The 12,877-nt window shown below is 40.7% G+C and overlaps 1 protein-coding gene across 5 annotated transcripts in view; it reads right to left on the bottom strand.

Moving 5' to 3' along the window:
* The window catches only part of PDK2 (pyruvate dehydrogenase kinase 2), a 39,054-nt gene continuing 26,177 nt past the window's right edge, over positions 1-12,877 (bottom strand). The window contains exons 4-13 of one of the 5 annotated variants that reach the window (XR_004256999.1): positions 12,249-12,433; positions 11,978-12,067; positions 9,824-9,901; positions 9,619-9,648; positions 7,149-7,225; positions 5,955-6,053; positions 4,600-4,707; positions 2,439-2,552; positions 1,878-2,081; positions 1-1,732 (exon numbers count right to left, since the gene is read on the bottom strand). Coding sequence is in view for 4 of the 5 variants with exons in the window: in XM_032237797.1 (XP_032093688.1) it covers positions 1,941-2,081; positions 2,439-2,552; positions 4,600-4,707; positions 5,955-6,053; positions 7,149-7,225; positions 9,619-9,648; positions 9,824-9,901; positions 11,978-12,067; positions 12,249-12,433 (922 nt within the window). In the remaining variant the exon portion in view is untranslated. Of the gene's footprint in view, positions 2,082-2,438; positions 2,553-4,599; positions 4,708-5,954; positions 6,054-7,148; positions 7,226-9,618; positions 9,649-9,823; positions 9,902-11,977; positions 12,068-12,248; positions 12,434-12,877 lie in introns of all 5 variants that reach the window. The other 4 variants (XM_032237797.1, XM_032237799.1, XM_032237798.1 and 1 more) reach the window with 4 other exon arrangements.

Genomic DNA, 12,877 nt, shown 5'->3' with positions numbered 1-12,877 from the left:
TCAAGACCAACTCTGGCCCAAATTTTATGTCATTCACATATATCTCCACTAGGTATCATCATAACATGTTTGAGTAATAAACCTCTCTCCTCTCAGAAACCAGTAATAGAAGAATAGCTGCATTCTGTGCATTTGAAGACAAGGTGTTGTGAATCAAGAGGCATCTTCAGGAGCAACCTCAAAGGTGAGTTTCAAGCACACAAGTAGAATGCATGTTGTTGTACTACCATGTACTACCATTAATGCCGATGAAATCAAGTTATACAACCAGGGAGATCATATTTAAATTTAATGGTTTTTTTTCTTTTCTTAGCTGATCAAGAAAATTGATATTGTAATACTGTAGCAGCAATGGGACCATGGCACACGTCTCGTTCCTCCCAAAGAATCAGAAGTATATTTAAGCATATAAAAAACAGACCCTTTCTGGTCAAAGCACCCAGCAGAGAGAGGATGGGGCAGTGACAGAAGGGTGGCTTATTACTGCTTAAAATGATAAACAGGCGAGTGCAACTCAGGGGGATTTGGGCAGACCCCTTAAGCATAACATCTGCTTAGAACAATAGCACAGGATAAAAATAGAAGGCAGAAGCAATTTTCCGCCTACAAAACATTTCCACTTCTTTTGAAATGGGGACCAGAAAAGTGAGATCATAGCAAAGAGCTGCTGGGAAGCAAATAACTGCCATGGAAAGGGGAGTGGGGGCTATACAAGAGGGAAGGGAAGAGAGAGCTTCTCCCCGGAATCCATAATTGATTGCCTCCAAGATTCTTGTGGGAGGGAGCACTGGAGACATATGAACCAGAAATATGTCCTCAAAATAAATAATTACATTTTTTTTCTATTGCAGCTGGAGGACAGGATTGAAGGTTTCAGTGTTCTCAGTTCACTATTCCCCTGATGGAGACCAACACTCTCTTTCTTCGGCATTTCTTCTGCCTCCAGTTTTCTCCCATAAGCCACCCCTCCTACCCCCCACCCCCAATTGTGCCCTAATACTTTTCCCATGGAGGGGAGGAATTCCTCCAATATAAGCAGGACCAAAGGATCTATATTACACCACAAACCAGTTTAGGAATTGAGACATGGTGAGCGAAGGTGCACGTAGTGGATGAGACAAGCAAAAAACCATAAACTCCAAACCACCAGCAATGCCAACAAAGCCTTTTCCTTATATCTTGATATATCTGGTGCAATCTAAGCCTGATTCTTCCAGGGTTAAAATTCCCGATTCTTGTAATGCTTTCCTCAACTTGTCTGAGATTCAGACCTGTATTGTGAAAAGTACACACAACATAATGCAAAAATATCTGCCCCTCAGAGAATGTTTCTTACTTCCACAGCAATATATTAAGAAACATGCCTGTGTCCTCTAATGTCCTTGGCTCTTTGCAATGGATGCACTGGACTCTGCCGTGCCCATGTCAGATTTTAAACCTCTTCGTGCCTTTTTCTTGGGCCTTGATTCATGTGAAGAAATGCAACAAAATCCCATCCACAATTGTTAGCTTCTTCTTCCCTCTCTTTTTGCTTCCTGGTTTTTCTCAATATATTAATATTTAGTGGTCAAGTTCTCTCTTCTTCGTGATTACAACGCAAACATAATTAAAATGTGATGTGTGCAAATACTAAATAGGAACAAAAGCAGATCCTTCAGGCCTTTGAAAAGGCAGGACTGTGGTGAGGCAAAGAAATTCCATGCAGAGTTATGTTGATCTAGACTACACGTTTCTGAAAAGAAATTTGAGAAAGTGATCAGGATGCTGTCTAACAAGTGAATTGGCCAGGCAGCCAAAGGGAGCACTCCACAGAGATCTTACAACACAAGGTGGGTTTTATGCTGGTGATTATCATTTGTTTCTTTTTCGCCCCTCACCAAAGTTTGGTTTCTCCCCTTTGGAAGCAGTGAAGTGCCCTTCTTGGTAACAGAGAGGTTTGCTTAGGTGACTCGATAGGTGGATGTGTTCTTGGGCTCCGTGCTGGGCACACACCAGTCATCTGCCTCCTGGATGGTTTGATAGTGACGCCATGCGGACTTGTTGTACACTGGAAGCCTTTCCACAGAGTCTGTTGACAAGGCCTAGAAGGATGTAACATAGATTAGGATGCACTTTTGATAAAATCATATGCATTGACCCACCAGGTATCATTGGCAGGTTGTCTGCTTTCATTTTTATGTAAGGCAAATGACCTCAGGAATGAGAGGCAGAATGAGCAGGAAATAAAATTCAGACTGTTGGCCTGAGTGAGTTATTCCAATACGCACTCCACTAAATAATATGGAGTTGATCTGGACATTCCTAATCTTTGTGGGGAAATCCAGAAAAGTTGTAGTGCATAATCTGTATTTACTGATATATGCCAAAGAAAATTTTTGTTAATTTAATCCACTTCGGACTGGGAATATGAGCCGGAAATGAACCAGACACCAACTCACTTTCAAATAGATGACAGCATCTGTTCCAAATCCCTCCATGGAGAATAGCTGAAGATCACCTTGGAAATACTTGGCATAGAGTCTAGAGATTGGCAGCCCATAGCCAAAGCCAGCCTTGTTTGTGAAAGAAAAGAAAAATGGTTTAGTCACTGTACAGTACATAATACCACATTGTTAAGTATGCCCACTTATAAATACCTCAGGAAAAGTGCTTCTGAACCTCAGCAGCTTTAAGAGATGTGGACTTCAACTCCCAGCATTCCCCAGCCAGATCCTAGAAGATTGTAGCTGGCTGGGGAATGCTGGGAGTTGAAGTCCATGCCTCTTAAAGTTGCTGAAGCTGAGAAATACTGCTTTGAAGAATTAGTTCTGTGCAGTCTCTCGTTATGAGCCCAGTTATGTACCCTTAATTTTACTGCCACAAAGCACACCACGAACCAAGGTGAATGTCACAATTGGTGATTCATCACCCCAAACACACCCACTTATAGAAATATAAAGAAATAAAGGGAGATTTAATCTGAGCAGTAGTGCTGGGGAAGGATATGCTTAGTCCTTCTCTTCTCTGCCGTTTTCTGTGGTAAATTGTTTTTCCCCCCACTCATAATGCTGTAGGTTCTGAACAATTCATCATGAAAAAAAGAGCTAATGAAACTCCTCCTCCCTCAGATGGGCTGTTTTAATCAGCATTTTATCCATTAATAAAATATATTGAGAAATTGTTTTAACTGTTAGATAAATGAAATGTTGCATTTTAATTACTGTCTTATTTTACTGAGGCTTTCCTCCACATATTGTTGTCAGCATTTAATTAGAAATACCATATTTTTCGGAGCATAAGACACACCAAGGTTTTGAAGAGGCACATTTTTTTAAAAAGTAGGTAGGTAGATAGAGGGAGAGAGGGAGGGAAGGAGAGAGAGAGAGGGAGAGAGAAATACAGTAGGTAGGTAGGGAGAGAGAGAGAAATACAGTAGGTAGGTAGGGAGAAAGAGAGAAATACAGTAGGTAGGTAGGGAGAGAGAGAGCAGGTAGGTAGGTAGATAGGTAGAGGGAGGGAGAGAGAGAAATACAGTAGGTAGGGAGGGAGAGAGAGAGAGAATGTAGGTAGGTAGAGGGATAGAGAGAGAAATACAGTAGGTAGGTAGGGAGAGAGAGAGAAATACAGTAGGTAGGGAGGGAGAAAGAGAGAAATACAGTAGGTAGGTAGGGAGAGAGAGAGCAGGTAGGTAGGTAGATAGGTAGAGGGAGAGAGGGAGAGAAATACAGTAGGTAGGGAGGGAGAGAGAGAGAGAAGGTAGGTAGGTAGAGGGATAGAGAAAGAAATACAGTAGGTAGGTAAGGGGAGAGAGAGAGAAGGTAGGTAGGTAGGTAGGTAGAGGGATAGAGAGAGAAATATAGTAGGTAGGTAGGTAGGGAGAGAGAGACTGGGTAGGTACGTAGGTAGAGGGAGAGGGAGACAAATACAGTAGGTAGGTAGAGAGAGAGAGAGAGAATGTAGGTAGGTAGAGGGATAGAGAGAGAAATACAGTAGGTAGGTAGGGAGAGAGAGAGAAGGTAGGTAGGTAGAGGGAGAGAGAGAGAAATATTTATCCATGTGCTGGAGAAGGAAATCGCTGACAACCTGCAGCACTTAAGACTTTTTTCTGCTGGCACAGCACTTGATTAATGTAATTCTCATCTATCACTCTAACTAAAGAGCTTTCCGAAAGGAAAAAAAAAGTTTTTGCACTCTGCAAACCTGCCAAAAACAGCCCATATTTATATCTTTAGGAATCTTCTAGGAAATCTTTAGGAAAAAAGGTGCGTCTTATACTCCGAAAAATACAGTTTTTCCCCCTTCCCTTACAGTTCTATTGCTTTAACATCAGAACATTTAAAGTGATCCCCACTTTATCCCTTTGATGATCTTTCATATTTTACCCCATTTCTACAATGATCTCTCTTAAATACTGTTGAAGCACAGATTTCTAGTTGTCCCTTTTTATCTGAATAAGCATGGCAAAGAACATTTTGTAAGGCGATATTTATATTTTAAAAAATCAAGCTGTTTGAAGCCACCTGCCTTGACTTCTCTCTCTCTCCCTCTCCCTCGATTTAAAAGACTAATTATTTTAATTGGCTTCATATTCACAACTTTGGCCCACTTTGTAACACATACCAGTGGTGTCCCCCCAGTTCCCAGCTCTGGTTTGGGTGCTGTGGAATATAAGTAGCTGAAGAGTCTCTCAATCTTGCGAAGAGGAACCCCACCACCTCGGTCACTCATCTGCTCAACAAGAGAAAGATTAAAAAACACAGAGATTATTTCCACAAGTTTGCATTTCCACATCTAATTTATGCAAATCTGTGCAAACTGATTTCCTTTATTATTGTCTTTTTTGACAGTGCTGAATTAAAGTAAAATATTTTGCCATCATGAACAATCTGAGATAGTACAAACTTTAACAGAAGCTAGAATATGGGTGTCAAACTCACGGCATCACGTTGTTATCACATGACGTTTCGTGACTTTTTAACCTTCGCGGAACTAGGGTGGGCATGACTGCATGTGATGCAGCCGGCCCATGGTCTGCCAGTTTGACACCCCTGAACTAGAATAAAGCCTGCCTCCAATATAAGGATCAGAGAAGCAGTTTAGCTCTGGTCTAACCCAGATCCAAAACTTGTTGTCAAATTGTTTATGCTGATACCTTTTATCATTCAAATTGCCAGTCACAGAAGCCCACAGTATTCCTTCCTTCTCATATACGTACCATCCAGTTGTGTCTTTAAAAAAAAATTACATTTAACGGTATATTCCAGTTCTTCTCTACAATTGCTTTTTCCAACAAGTGTCCTCCCAACAGGTAGACTCCCAGCATTCACTACTTAGGAGTGACTTTGCTGGTTGGGAAATTCTGAGGAGGAATTCAGAGGAACGTCTGGGTTGGGAAAGGAACATTTATGATTCTTTCTCCCCTGCTCTATTTTCATCCACACAATCATCCTGTAATGTAAGTTATATTGAGAAACAGAAATTGGGTCAAGGTCACCCAGGATTTGTGGATGGGTAAAGAACTCTCTCTGGACTTGCATAATTTTAGTCTGTTACTTCTAACCACTGCATCAAGGTCACCTTGCCTCTTCTGGTGTAAATGTGAACTGCCTTTCTCGTCACAAGAAGTCATTATGGATGCTTACAAAAAGCTAAAACTCAGCTCAGGGACAAATAATTTCAACCTAGGTCAGATTCTGCTTAGGCTGTCTTGTTATTTAATATGACCAGGATTAAAACATGAGTCAATAACTATTTTTCTATTCCTATCAATTTTCTCACTTTGGAGAGAAATGGATGTGAATAGTGGGGAAACCACCTTCTCTGAGAAACTTGGACTTTGAATATGAAACCAGAAATTGTAAGAACACTATGAAACAGTGATATTCTTTTACTGCCTAGCAAACCACAAGATAGCTGCAGCTTCTGCTTAGCATCTTCACTATTGTATATCCTTTTTCTTCTATCAGTTCACTTGCCCTGATGGAGAGATCCTCCTGGCCCAAAGCCACCATTACATTGATGGGTGGCAATGTCAGGCTGGACTCGTGGCTTTCTACAGTGGCCCTCATGGCATTCTGGAAGACAACAGGACAAAAAGAGAAATGCATAAGAATGATCTAAATAAGTGTCCCCAGTTCCAGCAAGGCCCTTTATATACTATTCTTTGAAATTATGAATTAAAAAACTGGAAGAGAATATAGAAATCATTTGGACCAAGGCTGAAATACAGGCTGAAAATATGGCAAGCAGTTCAGAAAACCTCCTAGTCTCTACTTAAATATCTCCAGTAAATTCTAATCTCTTCTATAATAGTCTTTGACCTGATCCAGACACTGAGACTGTGCTCTAGTTATAACTTAGTGCTATGTGTGAAGCTATCTTCTGCTTCAACATCAAACAAATCTTGCTACCAGGAATTCTCTCTTAATGCTTAATCAATATCTATTTCTTGCAATTTCCCATTATACTTTATCGGTTTGTTGTTTCGTTGTTGTTGTTGTTATAATGGCTCAATAGAATTGGGTATAAATGCAATAGAATTGAGTATGAACACAACTGAATTGCACTCTAGAGCTATTGGGTACATCCAATCCTCAGTAAGCTGTTTTCATGGTAGTCTTCCACTTATTATTTCTTTCTTTTATTTGTTTTTCTGAAAAATAGGAGACCCCTGACTATGCTGGATGCTACATTTTGCTTTCTAGAAATCATCGCTTCAAACAGAAGGAACCGATGGATAAAGTAGAATGTTTGTTTGGTTAATCAGGTCTTTGGCTTAATTAACTATATATCCCATCTCAACATTCTATGAGCAATGGATGGAACTTTCCAAGCATTTATTGTGTGCCTACTGGAACACAGGCTTACTAGCCTGAACCATCTGAAAGATGCCCAGTTGAACTAGCTCTATGATCTTCCTGGAGTACCTGAGTTTCTGAGTCACTCCCTATTGGGCAATCTCAATGTAAAGACTGAAATTCTCCAAGACACTAGGATGATCCAATGTTGCATCTGAGATATCCCAACACTAAATGGAGCAGTATTAATACCACCCCTGTAATATTTGACTTCAACTTATAGACCGGATTTCTAGCTGGAATAACAGCACCAAAACATTCTGTGGAAACAGAATCCAACAGACAGACAGACAGACAGACAGAGAGAATTACCTTGAACAGTTCAAAGAGCATGTGGTACAAGTGAGATGGGACGTAGACCATGTGGATGGGATGGTTGGGTTGATTCGCTAGAAGCAGAACAAAGTTAATTAAGATGTTGTTTTATATCTGTTTCTGTTCCTTATTTGCCACTCCAGAGCATGCAAAACACCCATGCTCCTTGCTGCAATAATATAGATGATTACTTTTTAAAAAACGGGGTTCTTCAACACAAATTTGAAATTTATAATCACATCAGTATGACTAGATGCACTGGTCATGACTGGTCCCATTACAAGTAGTCCTCAACTTACGACCACAATTAAGCCCAAAATGTATGTTGCTAAGTTGTGACAGTTAAGTGAATTTTGCCCCATTTTACAACCTTTCTTTCCATAGTTGTTAAGTGAATCACTGCAATTGTTAAGCTAGTCTCACAGTTGTTAAGTGAATCTGGCTTTCTCCCTGTCTTTGCTTGTCAGAAAGTCACAAATGGTGGTCACATGACCCCAGGACACCGCAACCGTCATAAATATGAGTCAGTTGCCAAGCACCTGAATTTTGAACGTGTGATAATGAATATTCTGCAAAGGTTGTAAGTGTGAAAAATGATCAGAAGTCACTTTTTTCAGTGTCATTGTAACTTAGAATGGTCACTAAATGAACAGTTGTAAGTTGAGGACTACCTATATTCCACAGTATCTTCATGCTAAAGTAAAGATGCCTCAGCCATATTACTAAGTGCAGAAAATCTCACAAGATCGAGAGCTACTTCATTGATCTTCTGTCTCCCCAGGCTTTTGAACTTCTCTTTTTGTTGGATGATAAATTCTTTTGTCAAGTCAATTATCAGGTTTACCTAACTTTCTGAAAAGTTTTAGCTGATTTATTTCAATCCTGTTTCCAAAGTCACTTAGTCTCAAATACTATAAACAACATTGCAATTTGGTTTCCTGATACGATTAGGCTATTTAGAACTGTCTTTGGATGATTTCAACATAAAAGTTGACACATTTTGTCATCAAGTCAGGAATATTTACTTATCACGTTTACCAAGTCCTCAGACTTTATATTATTTCACACTGAGGGTATAATATTCAAGATGCAAAAATCTGGACAACTACTAGATGACAACAAAACAACACCAAAAAATCTAATGCTTGGCTGTGTGGTGATTGTCTGGATTTTTGCAGCTCAGATATAGTAAATTTACTCCATTTCTTCTCTCTTCGGGATCATTTCCAAGCAGAACTATATCTATGGAAGCCCAGTTCAAAACACTCTTCAGATCAGGCAGTTGGTGTAAAATAGAAAAAAGCACCACTTACACATCTGCTGGTTTAGACCAGGGCCAATGTGTTTGTGTGTGGGTGTGCACATGTGGGTGTGCTTGTATTTTTCTTTCCTTTGAAGTACCAATTGGGGGTTATTGTGATTTTTATCTATACAAAGGTCAATGACTTATCTAATCCAACAGCCTGCTCTTGAAGCTATACAATTCAGAAGATGCATTCAGAAAGCAAATAAGTCATGAAGACAATAGTGAACCCTGATCCCATGCTGTTGCTCCAGACCACTGAGCAGAGATATCATTCCTAAGGCCATGATACCTCTGATTATGAAGGCTTACTTTGGCAATTTAACGATCACTAAGGTTATTGACAAATTTCACTTTCAGAAGCTGAACTGCTATAGACTTAGAGAAGGATGGATTACAAAACTTTCGTATCATTTATCTATTGCCATAAAAAAGAAGAAAGAGGTAGCGACTGATTTGAGAATCAAGTGGTAATAATTAAGCACCCAGCAAGGATCAAAGTTGTACAAGCTTAGGAGGCAAAGAGTAATAATGCACAGCTCTCAACTAGTTTTCTGTGTTTCTCTAATTAGAATGCATAGATTTTGGAAGAAATGCTGGAATTTTACTATTATCCATGTGGAATTTGTTGATTAAAACCAGAGATAATTGTGCTTTCTCAACCAGATGTCTCCAAACATCATTCCCAGTATTTTTAGGCACTCAAAGAACCATCTTAAAATAACATAAGAAGACGCCTGTTGGTTTAAGCCAGGGAGCCATTCAGCCCAGCATTCTGTGTAAGATAGTGACCGACAGCTGCAGGCAGGAGGTTCACAAGCCCAGACAGAAGACAGAGGTCTCTCTTCCACTGCTGCTCTCCAATAGTTGCTATTTAAGATATGCTGCCTTGGATTAGATTCCACACATCTGGAAGGTACAGATTACCTGCAATAATCCAATGTTCTCCAGTATATCCTCTTATTGCAGTTTTGGGGTATCAATGAATTGTCCACACTGTTTTGCTGTTAAAAGGGCAGTCACTATCATTGGTTTTAAAAGGCAAGGCAAAAAAAGAAAGAAGCCCAAAGGAAGGGAAAATGGGATTCTAGCAAAGCTTTAGTTGCCAAGTCACAACAATAACTCTTAGGGTGGTTGCTTATCAAAGGATCATCAGCTACTTACGAAGCCACTTGTGAGGTCCTGTTCCACTGGCTAAATAGAAGGGGAAGGAAAACGGAGGAGGCTAGCAGTCCCTCTAAAACCCTCTATGCATACTGTAAGAGGCCACTGAGCAGCAAGTTTGGACAATAACCTCTTCCCCCTCCCACCTGGCTTATTTGCTCCTCTTCTTAACTTTCCCACTTTTATCATGGTTCTGCAAACTCACCATTCACCTCCTGGATCTCCAGGTCAGGAGATGCCAAGTAGTACTTGTCACATAACAGTTTGGCCATGTCATAAGCATCTGCACAAGAAAGAAACACAAAACTTTGGTTATTACAGAAACACAGCTTCTCTGCTTTGTTTATTTATTTTTATTATTAAAATTTATACGCCGCCCAATCCCGAAGGACTCCGGGCGACTTACAAAAAAGAAGAACAGGAAGAAGAATTTTTTTTTTTAGAAAAGGACAAATTTAAAATCACAACACACGGGTTCGTTCAATTGGAGCTGGACCTCAACAATGAGGTCAACAACCCCAGGCCTGCCGGAATAGCCAGGTTTTAACAGCTTTCCTGAAGGCCATGAGAGTGGGTAAGGTCCGGATCTCTGGGGGTAGCTCATTCCAAAGGGTCGGAGCAGCCATAGAGAAGGTTCTCCTCTGGGGGCCCGCCAGCCGACATTGTCTGGCTAAGGGCATCTGAAGGAAGCCCAATCTGTGGGATCTTACCGGCCGCTGGGGGGTATGTGGCAGTAGGCAGTCTCACAGGTATGCTGGCCCTAAGCCATGTAGGGCTTTAAAGGTAATAACCAACACCTTGAATTGGGTCCAGAGACCAATTGGTAGCCAGTGCAGCTCGTGGGGGACAGGTATAACGTGGGTGTACCTCGGTACACCCAATATCACTCACGTGGCCGCATTCTGGACTAGCTGCAGTCTCCGAACGCTTTTCAAGGGTAGCCCCATGTAGAGCGCGTTGCAATAATCCAGCCTTGAGGTGACAAGGGCATGAGTAACCATTTGAAGTGCCTCCCGATCCAAATAGGGCCGCAATTGGTGCACCAGGCGAACCTGGGCAAAGGCCCCCCTGGTCACAGCTGACAGATGGTGTTCCAGTGTCAGCTGCGAATCCAGGAGGACCGCCAAATTGCGGGTCCTCTCCGAGGGGTGTAAATTTTCACCCCCCAGGATTAAGGATGGACTGTCTGGGCTGTCCGGGCTGTCCATGTTGAATTCTATAACCTCTCAGTTTTGTCATAAATAGGCAATGACCAGCAAGAGCATCTACTTGATGAGTGGGTTAAAAATTCAATATTACTTTCACGCAAATTACTGTAATTTGGACCAAATTAAGATAAAGCCAGGGAAGGAATACATTGCCTCCCCAAATTTTCAGAGCTCTGCATATTCTCCTCTTTTTTAATCCACATTTCCTTTTGAATTCTATTTAAGAATCACCTAATTCAACCAAGGCTATGAAAGAACAACCTAAATGGGTCAGAAGACTATTAGAAGATCTTCTCTCTTTTGTGCAAATTCCATGCAATAACAGGAAATCCAGCTTCATTGGCTGTCCTTCCACAAATACAGAACCAATTCGTTATAACCAATTTCGTTATATTTACGTACACTGACAATAAAGATTATACTTGTATTCTTCGCATATCAGCGTGATATAGATGTTTGAAATCCTTTTTGAGCAGGGATTTGCACTTCCAAAAACAGCAAGAGAAAAGATATAGAGGTGAAAAGAGCCTAAACTGGTATTTAAATTGTACTTTAAAAACTACAGTTGAGCAGGCACTGTTAAAAAGTTATTGTGGCTGCATGTAAGACTTTGCAAAAATCATGTCTACCTTGGGTGTAGAGTACAGGGAACTGTAAGTTCCATCAAGTGTCCACTGTAAGATAAGCTCTAAGAATTTTTTTCTTTTGTTTCCAACACTGACTAATCTGGTATTAAAATAAGATGCAGTAAATCTTTGTATCTTTAAGGCCTTAGATATTGCCTGAGTTACCTATTATACTAAATAATGGTTTGTTTAATTAGGATTTATTGAACAAATTACAATTAGGTTTAGCACAACCTTCTAACGTAAAACCAAAGTACTCACGTTATGACCTACAAAACATATAAATCTAGTCTCTGTTTCTTCTGTGAATTTAGACAACTGCCTTTTCAACTCTTCTAAATCATACATCTTATGTTTATCCAAGATAGGCAACTCCTGGCCAGAGAGCTGCAACAGGTACATTTTTGTGGCCCCTTTTTTGTGGCTCTCATGAGACTGGAAAGGAGCTAAAGAGCAAAATTGATTTCTTAAGAGTTCTAAAGGGGGGAAGAGATGCTGCGGTGGGAATCACAGAAGAACACTCACCTCTAACTACATCTGATACATTGCAGTGGGGATCAATGCTGCCAATGTGCTTGGGATGGGCTGGATTGGTACTGCCATCAAAAATCAAGGCTGTGGGAAAAAAAAGAAGATGCAAATGAAGGGAGGCAGGGCACAATATGACAAAAACATCAGATGGGGCTGCCTACCAAGATACAGCTGTAATAAAATATTCACCCCTTAATACTAAAATCAAGAGGAAGAGAGAAGGGAAAAAGGGGGGGGCAGATCTGAGGGGTTTAAGATAACTCACTGTGTTGGTTGAGCAGCATGCGGATAGAAATACGGCTAAGATAGAAACGATCGAGGAAGTACTGGATGTTTTGGTTGGAAACCGGGTCATCACCATAAGCTTCCCTATATTCAATTACCCCCTGTGCCATGGTAGGGACCACATCATTGTGACGGTTGCGAATTGTGACCAGAGCATTGGTGAACCTAGAATGAGACAGCAACATTCCACATACAACTATTTTTTTTTATCTCTTTAGGTCCAAAAGATACACTTTGACTTCAGAATTATTACAGAAATAATCCGACGATGATTCAGGCATGATCAATTTACCCCAAACAGTCTTAAGATTTTCCAGGAATCTTATACCTTCGGTCCCCAAATTCCTAGCTAAGGATGGTCATTTGGACTGTAATTTTTGATTTTCATTAAATGTCCCCCTTATCTCCTCGTTCCATCTCCCCGTGATGTCATCCCGTTTGGTTGATGCCACACTGTCCTCTAAGTTATACTGCGACAGAACTTTATTCCCTTCGGGAACTCCCCCTTTCCCGGGGATGGCCTTCTTGCCTATCAAGACACTTCCTTAATGACGGATCTTGGGATCCCGAGAGGTGGCATGCAAAGAGACTTCTTAGGGGTTTTAAAAT

The sequence above is a fragment of the Thamnophis elegans genome, chromosome Z (genome assembly GCF_009769535.1).
Source record: "Thamnophis elegans isolate rThaEle1 chromosome Z, rThaEle1.pri, whole genome shotgun sequence".
Lineage (NCBI taxonomy): Eukaryota > Metazoa > Chordata > Lepidosauria > Squamata > Colubridae > Thamnophis > Thamnophis elegans.
This window is presented reverse-complemented; position numbering and strand designations above follow the sequence as displayed.